The sequence below is a fragment of the Saimiri boliviensis genome, chromosome 14 (genome assembly GCF_048565385.1).
Source record: "Saimiri boliviensis isolate mSaiBol1 chromosome 14, mSaiBol1.pri, whole genome shotgun sequence".
NCBI lineage: Eukaryota > Metazoa > Chordata > Mammalia > Primates > Cebidae > Saimiri > Saimiri boliviensis.
The window spans coordinates 77291061-77318537 of NC_133462.1; the positions used below are offsets into that span (position 1 = coordinate 77291061).

Below are 27477 nucleotides of genomic sequence, written 5' to 3' on the forward strand. Positions count from 1 at the left end.
GATTGCCAGGGGGTAGGGGAAGAGGGTATTGGGAAGAAACCTGGGAAGAAACTTCTCAGTGGGTCTGGGGTTTTTCTTTTGGAGTGAAGAAAATGTTTTGGAATTAGTCAGAGGTGGTGGTTGCACAGCATTGTGAATTCACTAAATGCCACCGAAATGCCTGCTTTAAAATGGAAAATTTTTTTGTGAATTTCACCTTAAAAAAAAAAAAAAGTAAAACTACTTAACATCAAATTATTGACAATCTCAACTTACTCCACAGACCCCAAATCCTGGAACCACAACCCCCTAGGCCAATTCTCAGCTGAAGCATCAATTTCATCCCTGTTCGATTTTATCCAGAGCTCCTGGTGGCCCTGAAGCGCTCTCGGAAACAGATCAGGAAAATTCTCCTAGTGTTAGCTCACATCGGGCCACTAGTGCTCCTTTAGCGTGAGAACAACCGAAAGGAGGAGGGGATGTGGACCTAAAACTGCAAGAAAGTGTCCACGAAGCATATGTCCTACCGCCCCACGCTGCTGCCAGGCCCGCGGGAAGACAACAGGCCCGGCTTCCACTCCTAAGGTCGCTGCCCAGTTCCGACGTAGGGTTGATCCTGTCATCCGCGCGACGCGAAGGGCACCCTCCCTGCGCTCCCGGGACTCCAGGGGGGCGCCCCAGTGGACGAGGGAACGTGGCGTCGCCCACGGGGCGGGGCCTGGGCGGGCGCGGGGCGGGGCCTGGGCCGGCGCCTGGGCCGGCCGGGCGCTCTGCCAGCGGCGTAAACTCCGCCGGGGCGCGGCGGTGGAGCAGGTGAGCGGGCGGTGCGGGGGTGCCCAGGCCGGGGCCCTGTCGCCTGCGGCGCTGAGGGCCCGGGATGGGGCTGTCCCCGAGGGCCCGGCCCTGCCCTCCGCACGCCCCTGGCCGCGGTCCCTTCCCCGGCTATGGGGCTGAGTGCGCCGCGCTCCTGGCCTCTACGGTCAGCGCGGGGGCGGAGAGAAGAGAGTGCCCGGCGGGCGGCGGCTGGGCCGGCCCGGAACTGGGTCGTGGAAGGATAGCGGGAGCGGTTTTCCGGCCTCCGGCCTCACTGCGTCCCCGCTTCCCCGTGCCCGCCTGCTGCCGAGCCCAGCTGGGGGTGGGCGCGGTGCGAGCTGTTAAAGGGCCGGTGCATTTAAAGGAGACGTGCACGTGGGTCTCAAGGCGTGTAGCAGGCGGGGGCGTTTTGTTCTTCCTCTCTGTCTCGCTAGAGACCTCCGTTGTGCCGAGTCCATCCGGCCTCCAGCACCGGGCCCTAGGCATGCTTTCCCCGGGAAGGAGGCGCGCTGGGGGGTCTGCTCGCACGTGAGGGGCAGGGCCGCAGGCCCAAGCCTAGAGCTGGTTTCTGTTAGCAGTGGTGTTCGGCTGTTTAATCAGGCGTTTGCAGCTGTGAGGAGACAGTCAGAAGCAAGCTTTTGGAGCTGAAGGAACCTGAGACAGAAGCTAGTCCCCACCCGAATTTTACTGAAGAAGCAGCTGAGGCCACAGAGCTAAAGTGACTTTTCCCAAGGTCGCCCAGGTAGGATATAGCAGAGCCAGGCTTAGACCCCAGTGTCCTGGCTTCTAGATCTGCTGCCCATCCCTCTAAGCAGACCTCGCCCCTTGGCCAATTAGATGAAATGTGCTTGTTTATTGGCTTAAGTATTCCGTTTGAAAGGTATGAAGGGTGTTGAGTGAAGTAACTGCATCCGTATTGACTGATGGAGAACCTGAGAGCATCCCGTAGAGACGATTGCAGACTAACTTAAGTCAGAAGCGACAGTCTGGGTTGCCAAGGCTACCTACGGAGTAACTTGATTAGGACTGACCCCAGCTTCCAGGAAGGAGGCCCCTGATGTCTCTTTAGCCAATTCTGCAGACACCTGAGCCTCCAAGGCCTTCAGCCAAGACCTTTGGTGGTAATTAAAGGCTCAGGATAAGCCGTTTCAGGTGTGTGAACCTCTGGTTCTTCTCTGCTGAATCTGGTTGTGGGGAGGTGGTGACTGGCCCCAGCTCAGCTGCGTTCCCAGTCTCCCATCAGGCCAGCAGGACACCCGGATTGGGCCTTGGGTTCCAGGGCAGAGGCTGGAGTGAGGGCTTGAGGGGTTGGGGTGTTGCTTTGAACTGGCATGGATGTTGTATCAGGCTTTTGGAGAAAACTGTACCCTTTGGTGTTGAAGTGACCATGTGCCAAGTCTTGAGTGCAGCCTGTTCACGTGTAGGAAGTGAGTGACTTGTTCCAGTCTATTTGAAAGAGCGGCGAGGAGGAGGAGGAGGAGGAGCAAGGGCCAGGGGCTACTGAGGTTCCTGGAGGTAGGGTGCATAGTGTCACACCTGTCTCCCCTCCCCGGCTGCTCACTGCTCCCCCACAGGGGGTTTGCCTCTTGCCCACTTTGGCCTTTCTCTGTTATCGATGTTAATAATGACATATCTCGCTTACGAGTTGGTCATATACAATAAAAAGCCATCTTGTACAGTAGTTATCACAGTTAACTTAGGAATTTCAGTGACACTGAAATAGTTTATTGTTATCACGCTTTTACAGAAGAGGAAACAGGTTCGGGGAGTTAAGTAGCTGGTCCGGTATGTGGCTTCAGTGCGTTAAGCACTAGGATTTGAACATAGTTGGCTACATTGTCTTTATCTTTTGAGTTTTTGCACAGGAGGTTTCCTCCATTCAGCTCCTACCCATGTCTCTGCTGGAAAGTTTCAGGAGTCTCCATGAGCAACTTCCTGACAAACAAAATTTTTAAAGAAACCAAAGCAGTGTGTGTAGGTCACATGCAGTGTGTCTAATGAGAACATCCCTGGTGGGTTTTCAGCTGTTCCTTTGACTTTTGGACATGGTTTACTTGGGGACTGATAAGACAGCAAATGTTTTTGCAAGTATTCCCAGCTGTTCTGTTCCCAGCTGCCATGGCTGCAGAAAGGCGGGGGTGAGGCTGAGAGGCCTGCAGAGGAACATGTTTCCCTGGGCTCCAAACCTGGAGAAGGGATAACCATCACGTTAATGTCTGGAGAAGAGAATGATTTCATGCCAGGCACAGTTGCTCACGCCTGTAATCCCAGCACTTTGGGAGGTTGAGGTGGGCGGATCACTGGAGGTCAGGAGTTCGAGACCAGCCTAGCCAACATGGAGAAACCTCATCTCTGCTAAAAATACAAAATATAGCCAGGCATGGTGATGCATGCCTGTAATTCCAGCTACTCTGTAGGCTGAGATAGGAGAATCACTTGAACCCAGGAGGTAGAGGTTGTAGTGAGCCAAGATCATGCCATTGCACTCCAGTCTGGGCAACAAGAATGAAACTCTGTCTCAAAAAAGCAAAAAAAAAAAAAATGATTTCACATCAGTCCTCAGGAAAGACCAGATGTCAGTGAGGGAGATCATTTCTTGGTAGCCTCTTCACTGACTGGGCTACTTGTTCATCTTTGTGAAAATTCTAGAACAGGGGAAGAAAAATTCAAAGGATACCCACCATTCTTCTATACCTTAACCAGAAACTTATTGATCTCTTTTTAAAATAAAAGTAATACATGTTTATTCTAGAAAATTCAGGATTTTTTTTTTTTTTTTTAAGACAGAGTTTCACTCTTATTGCCCAGGCTGGAGTGCAGTGGCATGATCTCAGCTCACTGCAGCCTCTGCCTCTCGGGTTCCAGAGATTCTCCTGCCTCAGCCTCCTGGGTAGCTGGGATTACAGGCATGTGCCACCACGCCCGGCTAATTTTTGTATTTTTAGTAGAGATGGGTTTTCACCATGTGGTCCAGGCCGGTCTTGAATTCTTGACCTCAGGTGATCCACCCCCCTCGGCCTTCCGTAGTGCTGGGATTACAGGCGTGAAGCACTGTGCCCAGCTGAGATAACCAGTCTTAACGTGCATTTCCGTCCAAGCTCTGTTCACATACACATATTTATCTATTAAAATAGTAGAGGGAGGAAACAGGTGAAGTTTTTGTATCCTGTTTTTTCTGTTATGCCTTCAGAATTTTCCTTTTATTGAGTACTTCTGGAAAAGCAGATTTGATGGGTGCATAGAGCATTTGAATTATTTATCCTACCAGTCCCACAGCAGGACACTTTCCCGCCCTCTCTTTTGGGCTAGAGAAACAGTGCCCTGTGTCCTCCCCAGGCCCCTGTGTGGGCACTCCCCCACATGGAGCCAGATCAACCTGGGCAAGTAGCAGAGGGAGAGCATAGTGAGCCCTGGGGGCAGGAGCTGGGAGGCGTGGCAGGAGAGAGACTGTTGAGAGTTTAGAGGTGACAGATGAGCTGCTGAGTGAGTGATGGGGAGCATTTCTGGACGCATACCTGCACATGGCGAAGGCACATGCCTTGTGAGGGTGAGTGTGCTCCCAGAAGGCCCACGTGGTATGTGGTGGGGCTGCCTGCATGACCAAACCCTGCGCCCTGGGTGCGTGACCCTCACAAGTACTGAATGGGCTGGGAAGAGCTCCTGAATGGGCAGTTGGAGACCTGAGCTGTAACTGTGGCTTTTGGCTATGGAACATTAACTGATTACTTTTCCCCCTAGGCTTCGGTTTCCTTAATTATAATACAGGGACCTGACTAGGGGGCACTGATGGCCTTTAAGGTCCTTTCGAACTCTGACATTGTCCTATGGATGTGCTCTTTTATTTGACATTATGTTCACGTGGCCATAGTGCTTGGGGCTGGGCCAGGGTGGATGGAAACCTGATCTCTGGGGCCTGGCCTTTGAAGCCAGTTCTTGTGTCTGGTGGTTCAGCAGATCCATAATTTTCCAGCAGGCTTCTGTGTCCTCTCTCACTGTGTCCCTCCTCCATTTCATCTCTTTATAACTACCACTTATTAAACGCCTACCGTGTGCCAGACACTTCACAGGTCGTCTTAGGTTTTACAATAATCTTGTAAGATATGCCTGTTCTGCTTTTTACAGCAGAGGAAATGAGCTGTGTCAGATTAGACTGAGGCCTCTCAGCCAGGGAGTATGTGGTTCAACTCACACAGGTGGGCGATCCGAACCCCATCAGTCTCCAGAGCCTCTGCTTTTGACCACTGACTTGCTGCTGTTTGTTTAAAAATAGATGAATTTCTGGGCCCTACTCCTGAGGGGCATGCTAGGAGCTCCCTCTCCCACTTCCCCACAAACCACTCTTTCCCCTGGCTGCTTCAGGAAATGAGAGCACTCTGCCTGGGCCCAGGCACTTCTGAGTGTGATAGGGCTGACACAGGTAAGTCTAGAGCTTGGCCCAAAGTTTAGGAGGCTCCATCACAGGGCACCTGGGCTTGTGGTCCGGGAGGGTGGTAGGTTAGTGCTTCACAGTTTCCCTGTTAGACTCAGGCCCCAGCTCTGGCTTAGGCTAGAGAGAACCATCCCCAAATGGTATGTGTTGCCATATGGGCCACGATGAATGGACGGATGGACGGTCAGCTGGGACCAAATACATAGTCGAGTACCTAGGGCCAGGGGGAGAAAGGTGAGCAGGGAAGCCGTGGGCATTTGTCCAGTTATCACCTGACCTGAGCAAACTCTTCCTTATTTTAAGGGAGGACTGTGGGACTTCTCAGACGTCAGGAGAGTGATATGAGGGAGCTGTGTGACCATAGAAAGTGATGTGTTAAAAACCAGCGCCACCCTCTTTGAAAGTGAGGGAGCATCGTTAATTTAGCCTGCTCGGAAGAAGAAACCAGGTGTCCTGGATCCAGACCTTTCTGCAGCCCCCAGTGTTTTCGGTAAGTGCAGTGACTCCCAGTTTGCTTTTGAACTATCTTTTTCCATTAGGATTTTCTCCATGGAGGCAGATTTCCGTGGGGGTTTGCTGTGGCATTTTGAAATCTGTTTGCTACCTAGTTCCATTGGCCTTAAATGTTAACCCATTACATTTTTCTGTAATGAAAAGAAGGTCGAGGAAATTGGGTCACCGGGTTTCCATAATAATTGCAGGAACTGCTGACCCAAGCACGGCTGGGGAGATTCTCTAGGTCAGACTCCCTTGGTTTGGCTAATTCAGCAGTTTGATCCCATTAGCTGATTGATGGGAATATGCAGTGGCTTCGTTGGATGTTTGATTTTGCATCCTAATCCAAAGCAGCTATCAGCCTCAGCACTTCCTTCTCGGAAGGCTTTCCAGAAAATGGTCTGTACACTGGACACTTCCTTCTGCCGTCTGCGTTTTCCTGCTGCTTCCCCAGTCGAAGGGGTGCAGGGGGTGGGAGGTGGGGAAAGCTGGTTGCTATGTGGCTGATGGGATTTGACATCACCCAGCCCCACCCCCACCTGCCTGTGAGTCAGCCTCCAGGGAGAGTTCTTTGCGTCACTGGCACCCTGATGTGGACAAACATCTAGCAGTGTTGTTTACCTGCTCACACTTGGGTGGTGAATTTTCCCTCCAGGGATTTCAGAGCACCAGCAGGCATCAGAGCGGACTTAGGTGGCTTGCAAAGCAGGCCCTTAGGAATTCAGAGGGAAGCAGAAGTTATCCCAGATGCTCTGTGTTCCTTCAGAAGCCAGCTAAATCAGAGGGGCTGAGGGACAAATGAAAGAAAGTTGGGCTTTGAGTCTCATCTGCTCCTCCTGGCCGGTGAGAGGGGATCTGGGAGGGGCAGACGTAGAGGAAAATCTGTCTGAATGCTCATTATTTTCCTTTAAAGAATTAATAGCCTAAAAAAACCCTTACAGATACAGTCCATGTTTATTATAGAGACTTGGAAAAATGCAGAAAAATATAAAGAAAATAAAACCACTCTTGGTTCCACCATCCAAAGATAATCACTTTTAATGTTTTGTAGTATTTCCAGTCCTTTATATACATACATTTCATAAGGACACCCAGATGATTAGGTTTGTAAAGTTTTATGTTCTGTTAAATTTAAAACATCATGTTGTTTTCAGGTTACTAAATATTTGAAATAAGATTTTTGATGGTCCTGTAATAGTCTCCATCAGAGGCATATATCATAGTAGAGAGTCAGACGTTTTGGTCATTTTCTCTCTTTTTTTTTTTTTTTTTTTACAGTTAACACATATGTTTGTGTAAATTTTTGTATTTTCTTTTTTTCTTTTAAGTACAATTTCCATTTTATTTTTCTCCAGAGAATAGTTGTCTTCAATCTTTTACTCAGCTCCTTACATGGGTTTTGGTGGGGGTGTGGGGCAGCACCCGCAGGTCTAAATCAGGGTAGGGGTGTTCGGTCCTTGCGGGCTTCACGAGATCGATTCCTGACTACTTTGCTGTGAATTGCACAACTCACACAGTAATGTAGCTTCACATAGAGCTTGGGGAAGTACATAGGCATCAAAGACGCTCGCTTCAGAAATATCCCTGACTGCTGCGGCCTCCACTATGTTTTGAATGACGAATTTCTTAATGGCCTTGTCCTTGGGCACGCGTCAGGCACAGTTCGTGCAGCGAATAGGCTGAACCTGGCCGTGGCCCTTTTTGGCACGACCGTTGTTCCTTCTTTTCTTTGTCATTTTAGAAGCTCGCAGCAGAGAAAGAAGCAATTTCTGTATTTTCTTGGGAAAAATTCAGAGAAGTAGCGTTTCAGGATTAAAAGGTATGCTGTGTTTAAAGTGTTGATTCTTACTCCTTTGAGTAAGGCCAGTCCAGTTTGTGCAGGTAGTGATGATACCCAGTTTTTCCACACTCTCCTCTGCGGTGGGCATTGTTTGGGCCTTTTTCAGCCTGAGAGCTCTCTTCTCCCCATGCCGCTCTGCTGGTCTGAGATTTTTCCACCCCTCTTCCTTCCTAGTTGCTGTCTGACCAGACTCTAGGTATTTAGGAGAAAGAGCTGTTCATTCTCTCACTCTTCCATTCGACAATCAAGTAGTGCCAAGCAGTGGGGGCTGAAGGTGGGTGGGTGAGGGACACTCGCCTTGCTGAGCAAGGGGCCCGGCCTGGTCGTGTGATTATAAAGCAGAGGCAGTGCCGGGAAAAGGCTGACGCTGGCTGAGAATCACCTGGGAAATGACCATCTGGAATGCGGATACCTGACACTGGGTGAGGATGGAGCTTGGAGATCTGCATTTTCAGTAAGCAGCCTAGCAGGGTGGTAAAGAGCACAGACACAGACTACCTAGGTCCAGGGGTAACCTTGAGCTAATTACTTTTTGAGCCTCTGTTTCCTCATCTGTACCATGGGGAAGAATAGTAGCGCCTTGCTCCAGAGTCACGGTGTGTAGTGCCAGGTAAGGGCTCAGCAGGTGGTGGCCCACCTCCACCAGCCCCCAGTGGCCTGCACCACCTTTGAGAAACAGTGATCCTAAGGGATTCAGCCTTTCCTAAGTTGGTACCTCCCACCTGTCACCCTCACCCAACCAGACTAGGAGGGTTGTGATTAGAGGATACCCTTGCTGTGACAGCTTGCTCTTCCCTGATTATTCCTTAAGGGCAACCCCCTCCTTCCCAGCTTTTGTGCAGTCTTGGTTCTCATTGTTGTGGGCACAGCTTCAGGGGAGGCCTTGGAGGAATTTTTGAAAGTGGAACGAGGGAAGGAGCCTGCTCAGGGAGCATTTGTTTTCTGGTAAGGAGACGGTATGTGTGAATGACGTTTTGTGAGTTAAACAGCATATTATGTAGTTTTCCCTAGTTTCTCCCTGAAGAGCTGTCAGGTCTTGATGAGACCAGGTCCTAGCACAGGGCAGGTGGTCAGCAAGTGTGGGTGATGACAACAGTGGTGACCAGATGCCTTTCTCCTGCCTAGCACAGTGTCACATGGAAAGGGTACAGCCCTTTAAGCCCACCCTCCCCAGCACGACTGTGACAGATGTCAGGAAACCTCTGCTCACAGAACTGCTTTCCAGGGAGTATCTTTTTTTGTTTCGTTTTGTTCTTTTGAGTCTCACTCTGTCACCCAGGCTGGAATGCAATGGCACCATCTCAGCTCACCGCAGCTTCTACCTCCTGGGTTCAAGTGATTCTTCTGCCTCAGCCTTCCAAGTAGCTGGGATTACAGGCATGAGCCACCACATCTGTCTAATTTTTGTATTTTTATTAGAGATGGCATTTCACCATGTCGGCTAAGCTGATCTTAAACTCCCGGCCTCAGGTGATCCACTCACCTCTGCCGCCCAAAGTGCTGGGATTACAGGTGTGATCCATCGTGCCCTATCCAAGGCAGTGTCTTCTTAGCAGTTGACAATTGAATGGAGAAGTGGATGTTGGAAGGACTTCGTTCTACTTGATCCTGGGTCCCTAGCTTCTCTGTCTTCACCCACCCATCAGCTCCCTTTCTCCTGTTTAAAGGAGAAAGGGAGCTCTCTGCTTACCCATTTTTGTTGTGCATTGCTATTTGAGAACCTAAGAAACACGACATCCTCTGAATGCTGCAGCTGTTGTGGGTCTGAAGGGTGAGCCAGCCCTCTGTCCTCAGGGGCTGCAGCCTGTGGCTTTTTAGGTACAAGGACTCTCAGAACTGCTTCTTCAGTCACAGCAGAGGTAAGTCACCAGAGCTTGAGAGGCATGGGAAGAACAGAGGGAGGAGACCATAGCTTCCCCGTTCATTCACACCCAAAACAAAACTGTCATGCTAGAAAAGATGGTATTAAAAGAGCCAAAGTGAGACCTCTATTTCTACAAAACATAAAAAATTAGCTGTACATATAGGATACATAGCCTCGTATCCCATCCAGCTCACTGCTCCAGATGGAGTATTATGATTTAGCTTGAGGAAATGCAGCAGCTCTTTGTTTTGATGCCCCTCTTTGAGTAAGAGTGAACTCCCCATTGCCAGAGTGGATAGTGAGGGAAACCCTGTGTCCAGGCAGGAGTCTGTTTAGGATTTATCTAGTGAGGCTGAGCCAGAGGAGGACCTTAAAGTTTCTTCTCTTCAATTTCCTTTATTTATTTTGTAGAGATAGGGTTTTGCCATGTTACCTAGGCTGGTCTTGAACTTCTGGGCTCAAGTGATCCATCCGCCTCAGCCTCACACGGCCCTTCTCCAGAATTTTTACCTGGTACTTTCTCTCATTTCTGTATGTTGAGGAAACTAAAGCCAAGAACTTGCCAAGATCTTGCTGCTCTTTGAGGATGTGAAGCTGTGCTCGATTTGTATGGATTTTGCTGGTTCCCACGACTCCCCTGTGGCCCTGGGGTCTAGTGTGGGAGGATGCTGAGTGAAGAGGGAGGAGGGCCCATACCTCTTTTATAAAGGCTGCTTTTGTAACATTCACTTTAGTTACATCTTCCTCCTGGTCAGAAACCTTCAGGAGCTCTCCTCTGCTGCATCTTACTCCTCCATCAGGCAGCAGACTCCTCCCTGGGTGGTCCATCAGGACCTGGTCCTACCAGGTCCCCACACTTCAGTCACATCCAATAGCCCGATATTGTCAGGATAGGCTGTGTTATGTTCCCAACTCATATCTTTACTTAAGTGGTTACCTCTTTCCAGAATGAGCCACCTCCTCCAGCCTCTGCCTGGTGAATATTCCTAACCTTTGCAGCTTCACCTCCCTCTTACTTCTTGTGACCTGAGGCATCTACTCCTGACAACTGATAGACTCTGTTCCCTCCTAACTCGAGGGAGTATTATCCTTGTCACCTCCCTACTGGCTTTTATCTGACTTTGTTTCCTGCTGTTGTTAACTCCTGTACCTGTCTTATCGATCCTAAACAGAAGGTGCTTCAGGCTGGGGAGCTTGTTCATGTTGAAATCCCTGTGATGGAGGTGAGCAGAGGCAGGCTCTGCCTGTGCCTGTTATTTGGGGATGGAGTTAAAGTCCCTGTGGGAATAATCCAGGCCACAGCCAGGGTTGCTGTCTTCAGAAAGAAGGGCAGCCACATGTCTTGTTAAGGGAATTGAAACTGGCTGACTTGGTGGAAGGAACCTGCCTGCTTTGTTTAAAAACCACATATAACCAGGTGTAGCGGTTCACACACTGTAATCTCAGTGCTTCGTGAGGCTGAGGCAGGAGAATCACTTGAGGCCAGGAGTTTGAGACCAGCCTGACCAACAAAGTGAGACCTCTATTTCTACAAAACATAAAAAATTAGCTGAGTGTGGTGGCGTGCATCTACAGTCCTAGCTACTAAAGAGGCTGAGGTGGGATGATTGCTTGAGCCCAGGAGTTTAAGGCTGCAGTGAGCTATGAGTGCATCACTGCATTCAAGCCTGAGTCACCAGCAAGACCTCGTCTCTAAAAACAAATATAAAAAAAATCACATAGATTGTGGGTGCAGCTTACTTGGAGACAAACTTTCATCAGAGAGCAGACCTGCTATCTTTGCCCAGGGTGTGAAGCTCAGCCGTGAGGGTCTCTGGACAGCAGTAACTCAGCCCCTGTCCCCTTCTTGGTTGTTGGCAGAGACAGTGAGATTTGCCAGGGGTTGTCTGAAGCTCTTCCCAGCCCCGAAACCTGCATGTGTAGATTTTGGACTGCACTGGGTCCCGGATGTGGTACTACTGCGTAGAAACTCCACTCGGCACTGTCTTAGGGGACAGGTGTCCCTCCTGTGGTCTCTTTGGCCTTGGCCTTCCCCTGGGTCCCTCCCTCAGTGACACTTTCCACCCCACATGCCTGCTCCCTTGGCTTAGGTCTCCACTTCTAACCTCAGCAGACTTGGTCCTCAGATACCTCCCAGTCAGTTTCCCGATTTTATCCCATAAACACTCAAAGGGTGAAATTCATGGTCTTTCCTGTCTTGGTCCCCACCTGGCTGCTGTCCTAGACTCTATTTTCTCTCCTGCGTCAGGTCCCGCCCCTGACCTCCTGACCCCTCCTGGACTCTGCCCTCATTTGCATCCATCCTGCTGCTGTCTTCAGCCCTCCTCACCCACTACAGTCTTCTCTGGGGGTCACTTTCCTTCCTGGTCAGTGGCCAGATTGACCTTTGTAAACTCGATCAGATCTTCTTTGTCATGATTGTCCTCGTGGTATTGTGTGTCTCCTTAACGTGGTGCCTGAGACCCTGGTCACCTCTGCCGCCTGGCCCACAGTGTGTGGCCCTCACTGGAATACTCTCTGTGCCTTCTGCCCTTCCCTCCTGGGAAAACCTGTCTCTATCAGATATGCTCTTCTCTAGAAAACATTCCTGATCCCTAGATTTGGTTTTGCCTTTGTGCTTCTGCACCTACCATCTAATACCTGGATTGTATCATTTGTCACATTAGATGATTTTTGTTGTTTTGTTTTAGACAAGGGTGTTTCTTACTCAACGTTTATATCCCTAGAGCCCAGCACGATCGTTGGTGCACAATAGACACGCCACAGATGTTTGCTAATTGAACGAATGATCAGATGTGAGTCACCTCAGGTCAGCCCCAGGCAAGGCCCCTGCCACCTCCATGGTGGCTCTCGGAGCCTCTTGCTTTATGGCAGTCATTTGATTGACAGGCATGTCTTGGAAGCTTGTTGGGCAGGACCTGTGTCTAAGTCTCCAGGCTGCCTCCAGCCACCCCGGTAGGCCTCTACTGCCTTCATCTCACAGGAAAGTGGAATGAGGTCCTTGTGCTCTTTTTTCCAGGTGCTTCCCGAGGCAGGGCTATGCTAACATTCATGGCCTCTGACAGCGAGGAAGAAGTGTGTGACGAGCGGACGTCCCTGATGTCGGCTGAGAGCCCCACGCCGCGTTCCTGCCAGGAGGGCAGGCAGGGCCAGGAGGCTGGAGAGAACACGGCCCAGTGGGTAGGCATCAGCAGCTGGGGGTCTCTGGGGCTCCTGTACCTTCACAGGTGCAAACCAGACATTCATTCCTCGATGCAAGAGGGAGAGGGAAGTAATGATGAGGAGTGGCCAAAAGGGTGGGTGGCTGGCCATGGTCGGCCTTCCATCTGCAGGGCTTTATAGGACTCTGCACATTCACAGCCAGTGGACTTGGCAGTGGGCTGAAGGATGCCGTCCACTCTGCCCACTTAGGCTTACCTTGCTTATGCAGGTCACTTGTTTCCACTGTAATAGGAGAGCTCATTTGGATGCCTGGGTGTTAGGACAGGTAACACAGAAGCTTAGGATGGTAGCAGGGGAAGCTGCTGGAGAGGAAGCCGTTTTCGGCAGGTGGCCAGACATGGTAAGTGTGAGGAGTCTGCCTGATGCACAGTTGACTTTTGAGCTGGGGATATTTAGGCTGCACTGTGATCATCCAGCCCTCAGGGGAGGAGAAAGAGTAGGATATCCTTGGGAGAGCCACTTAGTCATGCCCTTTCTCTCCCAATCAGGGTAAAACATCTGAATTTGCCTGAATCCTATTCTCTGTTTTGCCCATTATAGAATTAAAAAATGTTGGCTGGGCGTGGTGACTCACACTTGTAATCCCAGCACTCTGGGAGGCCAAGGTGGGTGGATCAAGAGGTCCAGAGATCAAGACCATCCTGGCTAACATGGTGAAACCCCGTCTCTACTAAAAATACAAAAAAAAAATTAGCCAGACATGGTGGTATGCACCTGTAGTCCCAGCTACTTGGGAGGCTGAGGCAGGAGAATCGCCTGAACCTGGGAGGTGGAGGTTGCGGTGAGCCGAGATTGTGCCACTGCACTCCAGCCTGGGTCACAGAGCGAGACTCCATCTCAAAAAAAAAAAAAAAAAAAAAAAAAAAAGAGGCCTCTGTGTGGACTGTTTTCTCACTTCTTCTGCATGTTCTCCTTGAGAACAGAACCATCGTCCCTGAGCTCTGAGTGAAATCGCACCAGCTCAAGGTCACTGCTCGGCCGCTCATCAGCCTTTTCTTGTTAGTTTGTTATCTCCGGGAAGTCTTGTACATTTTAGTTGTTTCAGTTTCTGTTCATGAATAGTCTTCCTTTCCTTTCTCAGCTGATGTCTAGATTGGGACTCTCTCTGCAAAGTCATGCCCTTTCTTTCCCGATCAGAGTAAAACAACTGAAGCAACTGCCATTTTCAGTTTTTGTTTCATTTGCCTTTTTCTTTAGCTGTTGATCTCATTAGCAAGGCAGCCCATGACCCTGACTTGCCGCAGTTCCAAACACAAATTCTCCCAGATGGGATGTGCCAGTGTCTGGCAGGTGTCCTGCCTTCCTTTGCTCCCTCCTCATTTGTGCCCGACCACCTTCTCAGAGCGTACGCCTTCCCAGATGCTTAACGCCATTCAGCCTCTAGTTCAGAGCTGCAAATTTACATGCTTGATTGTGCGGGGCAGAAAGTTCAAGGTAAATTCTTCCTCTACAAATTCCCAGTATCTTAGTCACACTCGGAGAGTGTCCCTGTGCACTGACTCCTCTAGCTAGTGATTGGTTAACCAGAAATGGTTAGTGTCTGTTTTCCTTCTGTCCCCTGGCCTGTCTCCTCCCACATCGGCATGGCCACGTAAATGGAATTGAGTGACATCCTGAGTCCCTATATTAGGAAGGGGGAAGTTCTTTTGATGTGTTCCAAATTCATTATCCATTAAGTCTTGGGCCTGCAGACCATGGCAGCCTCCCTTCCTTCATTTATGATGCTTCATCCAGCTCTAAATTTTCTCTACTCTTGTCCTCATAAACTTTTCACATGCCCTAGAAATTCCAACACGCCCACATCTAAGCTCCAGCTGCTCCTTGTATCTGGAAAGCAACATTCAAACTTCTCATTTCCGGTTCCAAAAATCCATGCACTACATGGATAGTCTCCTGTGGGGGACATTCCTCGGCCCTCACGATGTGGTTTCCCGCAGAGAAGCCAGGAGAACGAGGAGGACGGTGAGGAGGACCCTGACCGCTACGTCTGTAGTGGAGTTCCTGGGCGGCCATCAGGCCTGGAGGAAGAGCTGACTCTCAAGTATGGGGCGAAGCACGTGATCATGCTCTTTGTGCCTGTCACTCTGTGCATGATCGTGGTGGTAGCCACCATCAAGTCTGTGCGCTTCTACACAGAGAAGAATGGACAGCTGTGAGTTAGGGGCCGGAGGGGCACATGGCGGGCTGAGGGCTGAGTTGTTGGGGGGCAGCAACCTGTGTTGTTGGGGGGCAGCAACCTGTGTTGGTCACTGCACCTGTAGCTCCACACCAGCAGTGGTAAAGAGCAGGGAGGGAGAGCTGCCCAGGTTCATGGCCTGACTCACCACCTCCTGGATTGTGACCTACTTGGGCATGCTCTTAATGTCCCTATGCCTGTGTAATGGGTTAATAACGGGGTTACTGGGAGAATTAAGTGAGTTAATACAAGTGAAGGGCTTAGAAGAGTGTGTGCTGCAGATGAGTGCTCAGGCAGGCTGGATCCTGCTGCAAAGCACTGGGCTCCGTGTTCCTAGTCCCAGACCCTGGGCATGGCCGTGCCACTGTCCTGTGTGACCACAAACAAATCACTTCCTCTCTGGGTCTCTGCTTCCCTGAATATGAAACAAGGTGGTTTGACCAGATGATATCTCAGCTCACTTCCTGCCTTGTGAGGAAGACTCGTAAAGTCTTTGGTTTATTTTAGTAAAATACATGCAGAGGCAGCAGCACAGACAAATGAGAAGCTTCCCCACGTCTTCCCCTCCCCTCCCTGTGGTCATCACTGCTAAGCACCTTCTCTAAACTTTTAAGTTAGAGACTTTTTGTTTCATTTTTTGTGTGTTGGTTTGGTTTTTTGTTTCTTTTAAAGAAAGGAATAAGGCCAGGTGTGGTGTCTCATGCCTGGAATCCCAGCACTTCGAGAGGCTGAGGCAAGAGGTTCACTTGAGCCCAGGAGTTTGAGACCAGCCTGGGAAATGTGGCGAGACAGAAATTACAAAAATTAGCCAGGTGTGGTGGTACGCACCTGTAGTCTCAGCTACTTGGGAGGCTGAGGTGGGAGGAACACCTGAGCCCAGCAGTTGAGGCTGCAGTGAGCCATGATTGCATCAGTGCACTCCACCCTCAACAACAGAGACCCTGTCTCAACTTTCTTTTTAAATTAAAAAAGACATAGAGAAGGAGGGCTCCATCCTTAGGAAGCTTATAGTCTGTGGGGGATTCAGCGCAGCACAGGTGAAAGCATGGAGAGAATGCAGCCAGCATTTTGTTTGTAGCAGTCCAGGCTGGGGAGAGTGAGGTTTGAGTGAATTGCTTCCTGGCTCTGCTTCCTGAGCTTATAAGCTGCAAGGGCAGCCGTTGGCTCCTGCTGGTGGGGGGTGGGGTAGCAGCAGGTGGAGGAGTGCTAGGCTGGATGGGGCTGGTGGAGAGGTGTGAGATGGGGAATGAGAAGTGAGATGGGTGAGACAAGCGCCTAGGGAGCCATTAATCTGTGTAGGGGTGGGGAGGGCAGTGGCGAGGTCATCTAGCCCTCGTCCCCACTGCTGCACTGGGCCCAGTCAGCAGGCTGAGAGCCACAGGGCTGTGGTCAGGATGCCAGGGAATGAGCTGGAGGACAGAAACTGCTCATAGGGGTGGTGCCCGTGCTCTGTCAGGGCAGCACATGGGTGGCATGGGCATCCCAGGCACCTCCCCTAGCAGGTCCAGAATCGCTCAAGGTGGGGAGCCTCGCGGAGCAGGCAGGGCTGGGAGCGTCAGCCCCTTGCCTTCTCCCTCAGCATCTACACGCCGTTCACTGAGGACACGCCCTCGGTGAGCCAGCGCCTCCTCAACTCCGTGCTCAACACCCTCATCATGATCAGTGTCATCGTGGTTATGACCATCTTCTTGGTGGTGCTCTACAAGTACCGCTGTTACAAGGTGAGGCCCTGACCCTGCCCTCCACCCACTCCTCTCCCTCCCCATCTGCCCCACACCGCGGCAGTGAGGCCTATGAAACAGCCATCTTTAAAAAACACAGACCAGAGCAAAATAGACCCTGATTTTTTGTACTCCTTCCCGCACCATCCTGTCTCCCACCATGGATGACCTAATAGTTGTCTTTTATTTTTATTTATTTTCTTTTCTAAAAAACATGGTCTCTCTCTCTGTTGCCCTGGCTGGAGTGCAGTGGGACGATGATGGCTCACTGCAGCTTCAACCTCTTGGGCTCAAGAAGTTCTCCTGCCTAGCCTCTCAAATAGCTAGGACTGCAGGTGTACACCACCACACCTGGCTAATTTTTAAATTTTGTCTGTAGAGGCTAGATCTCACAGTATTGCCTAGGATGGTCTCACTACTGGACTGAAGCCGTCTTCCCACCTCAGCCTCCCAGAGTTCTGAGATTATACATGTGAGGCATTGCACCCAGCCTGTTGTCTTTTAAATTTACACACGATCCCACTTGAGTTCCTCACTGCAGTGTTACAAGCATCATTTCTCATAGTCAGAAGTTAATTTTGTTTTGCTTCTCTTTCTGAAGTTCTATTTTAGGCTCCCCTCACCCTGATACTTCCCCTGAAGATTTATTTTTATTTTCCCCTTTTCCTTTTCGGGCAAGGATGTGCAGATGCCATGCTGAGGTCTTCCAGCTCTGGGAGACATTTGGGTTGTACCTGCCTATATAGCTGCCAAGTAGCCCCAGGGAGTAGTAGAAGGACAGATCCCATCTGGTGAGAATCATGGCCACTGCTTGTCCCCAGAGATGCATAAGCTTTTAGACAGCAACTTTAGGCTTTTCCCCCAGGGAAGGAGTTGAACCCCTAAAGATGGAAAGGAAGTTAAGCCGGGCATTACCTATCTTAAAACTCTTTATACACAGGTACCTCACAACATTTTTTTTCAGGCAGCTGCCATCTGTGGAGCAATTAGATAGAGGTGCAGAGTGCCCAGGCTAGAGGGATGGAACAGGGACAGTGCAGGGAGGGAGCTAAGCCCCATTCCAGCTGGGGTGGCAGTGGGGGAGAGTCATGGGAGGGCCTGTAGCGTATGTCCTGAGCTGAAGCTTATCATTAAGTAACAAGTACCAGCTGGGCATGGTGGGCATGACCACGTCTGTGGTCCTAACTACTTAGGAGACTGAGACTCTCTCTCTTAAAAAATAATAATAAAATAAGTAACAATCATCTATGTGACTGTGATGAGGCAGGGCTTGAACATTGCCGCTGGGAGGTTGGCAGATGGGAAGCAGGTTGGAATGCTGCTGGTTTGGAGCAGAGGATACAGCTTGCATGGAGTCAAGCTAGATATTTCAGAGCGGATATGAAGAGCCGGCAACACTGCAAGCAGTAGGTGTCTGGTGGCCTGTCCCGGGAGCTGTGAAGAGGGGCTCCAGTGGGCTTCCCTGGAGATTCTGCAACACAGGCAGATGATGGTGGCCCAGGAAGCCGGGTGGCAGCTGGGATGAAGTGGATTGGCACATCCCAGAGGCAGCCCTTTCCCCTTTTGGCTGTGTGTGCGGCATGGCCATGGTGGCCGCTTTCACTCCAGGTAGACCAGGGCCCCGCTGAGGTCCTGGTGGGCTGAGCTGGTGACTGATGAGTTGATCCTCAGGGGTGAGGCTGGTGGGAAGTGATGTCACTGTCCCACCAACGGCCAGCTAAGGGACTGGGTTAGGATCAGTCCCCTCTTGTCCTTCACCCTCCCATGCTTGGCCAGGAGAAGAGGAACAGGTCTTTCTGAGGACCTGTCTGTAGACCCTTGGGTGGGAAGGGACTTCCAGGTTCTCTGTTGAGGCCACCCTGTTGAATCTCCTGTCACTGTATCCTGCTAGCATGTTTTTCTCCATGGCCCTCATCATTACCTGCTGAAAGACTGTAGATTTGTCTGTATGTCATCTAGCTCCCTCCCCTCACACTGGAACACAACACTTGCGGGCAGAGACTCTCCTAGCCTTGGCTCCAGAGCCTAGAACAGTGCCTGGCAAGTAGGAGATACCCTGCATTACCTTTCTAAATGGACAAGTAGAGAGGTGGGGAGACCGCAAGGCTTTGCCAGCAGACCTGAGGGAGTCTTGTCTGCATGCACTGCAGGGCGACCTGAGGGGAACTCCGTGGATTTCTGTGCGCTCTTTATCTGTAAGGTGGCCACCTGATCCCTTCCAGCGTAGACATGAAGTAGCCTAACAAAGAACATCATTCAGGCTTGGGTATCGGTCCCAGCATCCTGGGGCCTTAGGATTTGTGGCACTTGGGGACATTTTGTGATTGTCCCATTTCTGTTGTCTAGTTCATCCATGGCTGGTTGATCATGTCTTCCCTGATGCTGCTGTTCCTCTTCACCTATATCTACCTTGGGTAAGTGTCAGGTGAGCAGCAGGGTCCCTGGGAGCCCCTCCCCCTGCGGCACCAGTGGACATGGGCAAGGGGACCTAGGCAGGAAAAGGTGACGGGTGAGCTCCAGTGCTCCCCAGTGCCAGCCATTCCAGGAATGCAGGCCTCTAGGGCCCTCTGTTGGCACAGGGGAGTCGGAATGAGGCTGCATGGTGACCACACATTTCTGTCTTGTTCCTGATTAAAATGGAGCCTTCATAGAGAAAATTTACATTGTAATGTTTAGGCTAGGCCTGGGTGCTTCCTGGTTTATGCGAAAAAGTATCTGTTCTGTTGCCCCTTGACTTGGGATATCAGCCTGACCCAGGGGCAAAAGAGACTGGAGTGACAAGAGAAAACACTTTCTCAAGGACCTTTCCATGCATGCAGGGTCTTCCAGGTCATGCCCATGCACATTTCTGTGGCCCATTCTGAGCATCCCCACCTTGTTCTAGAAAATGTCTCAAGTGGTCATTTGTAAGGACAGTGACGGTTGGGGAAGGAAATGTTAGTAAAGAGGGCCAGGTTGGGACTGGATGGTGGTAAACTGCTAGGCTGCAACGTCTCCAATGAGTCACACCCACAGGCTCTACCTTGGTCTTGCAGGGAAGTGCTTAAGACCTACAACGTGGCCATGGACTACCCCACGCTCTTGCTGACCGTCTGGAACTTTGGGGCGGTGGGCATGGTGTGCATCCACTGGAAGGGGCCGCTGGTGCTGCAGCAGGCCTACCTCATCATGATCAGCGCACTCATGGCCTTGGTGTTCATCAAGTACCTCCCAGAGTGGTCTGCGTGGGTCATCCTGGGCGCTATCTCTGTGTATGGTAGGTGGGCAGCAAGCCTGGCAGGGGCAGTGGGGCTGGTGTCCTGGGCCAAGTCATCCTCAGCACTGCACAAGGAGGACAAGGTGCTGATGGGCTGCGTCCCTTCCTGCAGAGGCCTGGGTGGTCTCCCTCCTGAGGGAGTCACCTTTGTAAGACATAGCAGGATCCACTATTTCTGGAACACTCCTGGTAGTCACTGAGCTCGTCATTTTCTTTTTTTTTTTTTTCTCACAGTGGAGATGGAGTCTCACACTGTCGCCCAGGCTGAAGTGCAGTGGCGTGATCTCAGCTGACTGCATCCTCCATCTCCGGGGTTCAAGTGATTCTCCTGCCTCAGCCTCCCGAGTAGCTGGGACTATAGGGGTGCGCCACCGCATCCAGCTAATTTTTGTATTTTTAGTAGAGATCGGGTTTCACCATGTTGGCCAGGCTGGTCTCAAACTCCTGACCTCGTGATATGCCCCCCTTGGCCTCCCAAAGGGCTGGGATGACAGGCATGAGCTGCCGCCCCCAGCCCTCGTTTTCCGTTATTACTGACGTGCTGATTGAGCATGTGCACCGCTAAGCACTGGACGTGCTGTAGGTGCTGTGTTTGGGCACAGTGCCTGTACATAACCCCAAAAGCTAGCGGCTCTTTGATATTAGCATGATTATCATTGCTGATATTGTTACTTCCATTTTAACGTTAAGGAATTTGAGGTTCGTGGAAGTGGGACTCCTCAGCGTGGCCGCTGTGTCTTGGGTGCACAGCTCCTCCGCGCTTGCAGTTGGTTGTGAGGTCCCACTCTGGCTCCCCCAGTGTCTCCTCTAAGTTGTGACTAGAGAGTGAGAGTTTGGGGTGGCAGCCCAGCAGCAAGGCATGCTCTGAGAGCTCCACCCAGGGCTGCTGTGCTATAGGGCTGGCTGTTCTTTGGGGGCGGCTGCTTGGGGATAACTTGACAAGGATGTCTCTGTGTTCCTAGATCTTGTGGCTGTGCTGTGTCCCAAAGGGCCTCTGAGAATGCTGGTAGAAACTGCGCAGGAGAGAAACGAGCCCATATTCCCTGCCCTGATATACTCATGTGAGTGGGCCCCCTGTGCTTCTGCCTGACTCAAGGTCAGCAGGCAGCCTATGGGGGGACAAGGGGCTGCTTCCTGGCCGTGGCTTTCAGAGTTGACTATGTAACACCCTTTCCCTGAGCGAAGAGGAGTTGGCCCTGGTGATCCCAGAAGAGTCTCCACTTTCAGAAACCAGGGAAGGCAGTATCTTGCTATTATACAGTAAGGAGCTTAGAGAGTTAGGACACAAAGCGGGCATCTGCTGGGATGCGACGCAGCCCCCGGCTTCATCCCATCCGCCCTCCAGCGTCATGCTGTGGTGCAGGTCACGTTCCTGTGAGCCCGCAGCCACCCTTCAACTCTCCAGGCTCTTGAGAAGGAACTTTGGAGTGGGATTCCTCAGGGCAGGGGGTCGGGGAGCAAGGAGCTCCTGGGCTTCCTTGACAGCAGTGTGCTTGATTGGCATTAATCCTAACTGAAGGGAAGGCACACGGGATGGCCTCTGGCCTTGGGGTCAGTGTGTAAAGATTTGGATTTACACATGCACTCATCAGAGGCACATCAAGTCCCCACTTTGTGGCAGTCACTGTGCTAGGCATTGGGGGACCCAGCAGGAAAGAAGACCACAGGATCCCAGGCCTCATGGAGCTCACAGGCCTGTGGTCATGATGCCCTTGGTCTGTTGATGGCGGCTGAAGTAGAGAGTCTGAATTGCCGGGGCTCTGGTGTCTGCAGGGTGGCCTGGGAAACATTTTATGGAACAGCTACAGAGTGCTAGATATCTCCATGCAGTTGAGGAATCCAGCCTGTAGAGGAGAATCGCCCGCAGCGTGGCCCCACGGGAAAGCACATTCCAGGCACATTCTGAGGATGAGCAGAGACCATGTATGGAAAGGCAGTGCCAGGACAGTCGTGAGTGTCCCAAGGCTCTGGGGATTCACCCATCCATCAACAGTGAGGTCCTGGCTCTGATAGACCTGGTTCTTCTCACACTGCAGGAGGGGAGACAGACAGTGACAGACAAATGCCAGAGTCAAGATGGAGTGACTCTGACCCCTCCCACAACAGTCTCCTAACAGTGGAGCATGAGCAGATAGCTGCAGGATGGCGGGATGGAGAGTCCTATGCAGGCTTTCTGGGGCTCAGACTGGCCACCTCCCCCAGGCCCTTCAGGCAGCCACGTTAGCACTGCCTGAGGCACGAACCTTTTTTCCTCCCCCAGCCGCCATGGTGTGGACAGTGGGCATGGCAAAGCTGGACCCCTCCTCTCAGGGCGCCCTCCAGCTCCCCTACGACCCGGAGATGGGTGAGTATTTGGGAGACTGACAGCCTCTCGTCACTTGGGGGCAGCTTCCTACCTGCACCCAGCTCTGCCCAGCCTGGCCTCTCTGGGAGGCAGAGGGAAGGGTCCTTTGAAAACCAGCTCTCCGGGACACACGCGGTGTGGAGATTCAGCAACTGCTGGACCCTCGGTCCTCTGCCAGCCTCTGTTGCTTCCTTCTGGGCATGGCTGGGTGGGGAAGCCCTGACGTCAGGCGCTGGTGCTCTGGGGGACCCCTTCCTGGAGCTCTGTTCCCAGGGAATGCTCTCTGACCAGCTCTTGCCTCTCTCCCTTGTCCCCTCCTCATGGCGATCATGTCATCTTTTCCTGGACACCCAGAAGACGACTCCTATGACAGTTTTGGCGAGCCTTCGTACCCTGAAGTCTTTGAGCCTCCCCTGACTGGGTACCCAGGGGAGGAGCTGGAGGAAGAGGAGGAAAGTAAGGTGCCCGTGTTCACACGGCCTGCTTCAGCCCAGGGTGGGAGTGGAGGCAGAGGGTAGAGGAGGGCATTGGGGGGGGTGCTTTTCCCATCAGAGGCATCTCTGTGAAAGTAGGAGATGCCTGCAGCGCTGGGGTCTTTCCATGTAGTTGTCTGGCATGTACTGAATATGGGCCATGTGTCTGCACTGTGCTGGGTGAGGCCCGGCCCTGGTAGGACCTCCAGGCTAAGGAGTCACAGGCACTAATCACACGGACTCCAGAAGCCAAGGACGGTGAAGGGGGCCATGGAGGGCAAGAGAATATGCCATGGAGCTTCTTGACCTGGTTGGCAGGGGTCATAGAAAGTCACCTGAGGAGGTAACTGCTGAGCTGAGCTCTGAAAGTTGAGTCAAAGCAGTCACTAGAGGAGAGGAGCATGGGGTGGGGAGCATTTCTGGACAGGCAAACTCGGGAGTCAGAGGAAACCAGGGCGGGATACAGAGAGCAGACGTGGGAGAGCCTTCCAGACAGGCCGGGAGACATGCCGAGATAGGGGTTCATCTTGGCGTCAGTACACGATGCCCACCCAGTACCCAATGCCAGCCCACCGCAGTATGCCAGGCAGCACCCTGGAGCAGAGAGACACTGCAGTGTAATAACAGCCCCTGGCTTGAGAGGTGCCTTACAGGAGTAGCCTGGTGGCAGTGGCCTGGCATACAGGACTCCAGTGACACAGGAGGGGCAAGCTGGAGAATGATCATTCTGCTGTAGGCCTGGAAAGAGGATCAAGGTTCGCACCTTGCAGGCAAGCTTGGGGGAGGTGTTTATTCCAAGGCCCACTGGTGTGCTGCAGACCAGGAGTTAGCACAGACCCCATGGGACCCACAGGACTGGCTTCCCTCCAGACAGCAGCCACAAGCTCTAGGGGTTCTAGAGGCTACTTGTACTTCTGACTGGCTGCAAATGTACGGCTCCCATGACCCCTCTGAGTCAATAACTTGCTGGAATGTCTCAGGAAAGCACTGCACTTAAAATCACAGTTGTTGTTGTTTTGTTTTGGAGACAGGGTCTCACTGTGTCGTCCAGGCTGGAGTACAGTGGTGTGATCGTGGCTCACTACAACCTTGACTTGCTGGGGTCAAGTGCTCCTCCCACCTCGGCCTCCTGAGTAGCTGGGATTACAGGCACATGCTACCATACCTAATTCATTTTTATATTTTTAGTAGAGACAAGGTTTTGACTTGTTGCCCAGGCTGATCTTGAACTCTTGGGCTCAAGCGATCCACCTGCCTTGGCCTCCCAAAGTACTGGGATTATAGGTCTGAGCCACAGCACTTGGTGAAAATTACTTTTATTATAATAGATGCAACTCAGGACCAAATGAAGAGACACAGAGCAAGTGAGAGGGCCCCACACCTGTTTCCTGTGTCCTCTCCTGGGAAGCAGGGCACGTCACCCCTGCTGTTGTCCAGGGGAGAGAGAAACAAGGCAACACTGTGGCTGAGACGGGGACGGCCATCAGGACTAGGCCAAGGCTGCTGTGTAGGGGTCCATGGGGAAGGTGGTGTGGCTTGTCAAGACTCAGAAGAGCATCTGTGTGGGAGAGGTGTAGGGGTTGCAGGACATCCTACAAGCAGGCACTGGAGCCAGGGAAGAGCTCAGGGTTTGACACTGGGAGTTGGAGCCATTAGCATGAATATATTGTCAAAATCAGGCCCGAGAATAGTAGTCAGGGACGGTGCAGGGTCAGGGTTGGTGACATTTACAGAGGAAGGGAAGGTGTGGTGGAGGGCTCTGAGGAGTAGTCAGAAGCAGATGGGTGCTCTGGGTGGCATGAGGACTGCATGTGTCCCCTGGGGGCCAGAGAGCATTGGTCAGGACATGGGACCTGGTGCCTCTAGGTTCCCAAGGTGACCAGGCTTGAGTGCAGGGTTCTTTTCAGAGTCCTGATGGAAGAAGGAGGAGTGATAAGGAAGGGGAGCCAACGCACAACAACAGGAGCAAGGGCCCAGTACAGGAAGAGCCGTCTGTCTAGGACGGGCAAGACTGGAACCTTTTTGTTAGGCTCTGAGAAGGAGCCGGCTAAAGGGGAGGAGTTGAGATCAGAGAGGAGGCGATGCTGATGGATGAGACTAGTTGGGGGAAGGATGGACACTGGGGCCAGGGCAGAGGCAGGTGACTGCCAGGAGCGGGAGGGACACCTTTGGGGCTGGAAGGGTAGGGGAGGTGGGGCTCCATGGTTTGTGTTTATTGCATAACCATTTTTATTATCTACAGTGAGCAAAGTTATCCTACAAACCAGTGTCAGGGACCATTGTACTAAAGAAAACAAACTTGAGAGTATTTTGGAAGCTCTAATTTCCTGATCAGTCATGGGTAGGCTAATTCCCAGTTATGTTTACCTATTGCAAGGGGAAAGGGTCTTCAGAGGAGCTCTGTCTTGGTGTTATATGTGCTTTTGAATGTACTGAAATTAAATTCCCTAAAAATCTGTAATTCAGACTTCGTACTGAATTGTACAGCAGTGCCGAGCCCCAAGCCATGCATTCCTATTTGTTCTCTCCTTTACTCACTAAGTGCCCAGCACCAGTTTTACCTGAGTTTCAGAACTGCCCGATTTTCTCTGCCCAGGTTGTAAGTCACCCAGTGCACAGGCGTCCCCTGCTTTCCCACTGGCCGCGGATTTGGGGAGGCAGCCGTCCTTGTCCCCAGCCCACGTGGCTGCTTTTAGAGGCCGGGTGGGCTGGGCTGGGCAGAGCGTCTGTGAGCGCCTCCTCAGCACGGGTCCACTGTCTCTCCTCGTGCAGGGGGCGTGAAGCTTGGCCTTGGGGACTTCATCTTCTACAGCGTGCTGGTGGGCAAGGCGGCAGCCACGGGCAGCGGAGACTGGAACACCACGCTGGCCTGCTTCGTGGCCATCCTCATTGTGAGTGGCTGGGGACACGCCCAACTGCCACCTAGTGACGGGACCCCCGGGGTCCCCATTGTGGGGGTGGGGGGTGGGAATTTTTGTTTCTTCTTTTCTCTCTGAGAGACAAGAGCAGGGAGGGGCTGGAAGGGTCGGTTTGAGACTGAGGCTCACAGGAGGTGTGCTCGCCCTAGGTGGGCTCCATCCTGCAGGTCACAGTACAGGGCAGAGTGAGGAGAGCACTGGCCCTGGCATGGTCGAGCACACAGCCTCCAGACCGAGGACCCAGCTGACAGCTTTGTGCAGTGTTGATACCCTTGAGGTGGTTGTGATGACATCAGGTTTACAGAAACGTGCTTAAGGGCCTTGCCCGTGGGCACAAAGCTAGTGAGGACCATGTTTTCCCCTCCCCCATGCCACCGAGACACCACAGGGTGCCCCATTACTGTGAACCACAGCAGTGAAATGTGGAGTTTCCTGTAGTCAGTGAATGTGGCCAGATACACATGATGGGGAGATGTCCTGCCGCGACTTCATCTCAGAGACTTCTCTGTCACGTTAGAGGAGGTGGAGTGTCTGAGCTGTGCGCTTGGCATTCTGCCCCTTGGTGAAAACCCTGGGCATGGCGTGGTGAAGGGTGATGCTTCAGTGTCCAGATTTTGTTTCTGCCCACAAGTGTATCAGGGATGGGATGATGGACCCAGCCTCCTCCAGCACCACTCTGCCTGACCTGAGCCCTGCTGCCCCCAAAGGTAAAGCAGGCACCCTGGTTCCCTGTCCTTAACTGGACCACTGCCTGAGTCAGCCAGGTCAGGGGACGATGGGCTTCCCCATGCCTGCTTCCCAGGGGTAGGTTGCATGGCATCTCTGATTCCCTTGGTGCCAGCTGCTGAGAACCTCAGTGGCATTTCAGTTGAACCTACCTAGCTGTCATATAAATACATGTTCTCTGAGGGCATCTTGCCATCCTGTGTGACAACTCCAGCCAGACAGGGGAGGCAGCATGGCCTGGGGGCACAGCACCACTCCAGAAGTCAGGAGGCCTGCCTTCTGGTTCACTCACTCATGGGTGGGAGTTCTGATGCGGATGAGAACTTCTGCCCTCAACACCTCAAAAGCTGTTGCAGGACCAGGGAAGATAATGGGGTGGGGTGTCTAACACCATTGTCCGACTGGTCCACGAACAAATCTCCTGCACCCAGGGACACTAGACCATGACTCCCAGCTCCCGTCCACACCGGGATCACCACCCTCACTCTCCCCTCCATGTCCCACAGGGCTTGTGTCTGACCCTCCTGCTGCTTGCTGTGTTCAAGAAGGCGCTGCCCGCGCTCCCCATCTCCATCACGTTTGGGCTCATCTTTTACTTCTCCACGGACAACCTGGTACGGCCGTTCATGGACACGCTGGCCTCCCATCAGCTGTACATCTGAGGGACACGGTGCACCACAGGCCGCAAGCTGCAGGGAATTTTCACTGGATGCAGTTGTATAGTTTTACACTCTAGTGCCATATATTTTTAAGACTTTTCTTTCCTTAAAATATTTTAAAAAGTATGTGTTTACTTGGTGAGGACAAAGCAGAACCAGCTGTTTGGCACCAGCTGTTTCATCCCCAGACTTTGGTTCCCCCTCTGGTTCTGCCTCACTTCACGGACAGGAGGCATAGCAGGTTTACCCAGATGAACTGAGAAGGTCAGGTCAGGGCGGGGAGAGGAGCATCCGGCATGCCCCCGAGGGCCAAGATTCGTGAAGATGTGCCTCTGTTCAGGACCAGGACCGTGTGCTTGGGAGTGGCCCCTGGCACCTGGGTGCTCTGGCTGGGGAAGAAAAGCCAGTTCCCTACGAGGAGTGTTCTCAGTGCTTTGTCCATGATGTCCTTGTTATTTTATTGCTTTTAGAAACTGAGTCCTGTTCTTGTTACGGCAGTCACACTGCTGGGAAGTGGCTTAATAGTAATACCAATAAATAGATGAGTCCTGTTGGAATGTTG

At 52.0% G+C, this 27477-nt stretch overlaps 1 protein-coding gene and 1 pseudogene across 7 annotated transcripts; one reads left to right on the forward strand and one right to left on the reverse strand.

The window, feature by feature from the left end:
• Window positions 1-715: 715 nt before the first annotated feature.
• PSEN2 (presenilin 2) lies at window positions 716-27477 on the forward strand. 7 transcript variants are annotated; one of them, XM_074385286.1, is made up of 13 exons: window positions 716-792; window positions 1371-1534; window positions 5525-5711; window positions 12440-12600; window positions 14580-14794; window positions 16398-16539; window positions 18886-18953; window positions 19575-19795; window positions 20758-20856; window positions 22056-22139; window positions 22494-22595; window positions 25385-25503; window positions 26763-27477. In XM_074385286.1, the coding sequence occupies exons 4-13, from the start codon at window positions 12460-12462 to the stop codon at window positions 26916-26918; spliced, it is 1347 nt and encodes a 448-aa protein (XP_074241387.1). In that variant the 5' UTR covers window positions 716-792; window positions 1371-1534; window positions 5525-5711; window positions 12440-12459; the 3' UTR covers window positions 26919-27477. The 7 variants fall into 7 exon arrangements, with proteins under 7 accessions (XP_074241387.1, XP_039320224.1, XP_039320223.1 ...); XM_039464289.2 differs by having other exon boundaries at window positions 721-792; window positions 1393-1534; XM_039464292.2 differs by having other exon boundaries at window positions 721-792; window positions 1393-1534; window positions 22497-22595.
• On the reverse strand, window positions 2843-7452 carry LOC141581166 (small ribosomal subunit protein eS26 pseudogene; annotated as a pseudogene).

Excerpts from the sequence above, each read along its gene's own strand:
- PSEN2 (XM_074385286.1), top strand. The coding sequence starts at position 12,460 with ATGCTAACATTCATGGCCTCTGACAGCGAGGAAGAAGTGTGTGACGAG. Across the intron at positions 12,601-14,579 it reads GAGAGAACACGGCCCAGTGG|AGAAGCCAGGAGAACGAGGA; the intron begins GTAGGCATCAGC and ends GGTTTCCCGCAG. Across the intron at positions 14,795-16,397 it reads ACAGAGAAGAATGGACAGCT|CATCTACACGCCGTTCACTG; the intron begins GTGAGTTAGGGG and ends CTTCTCCCTCAG.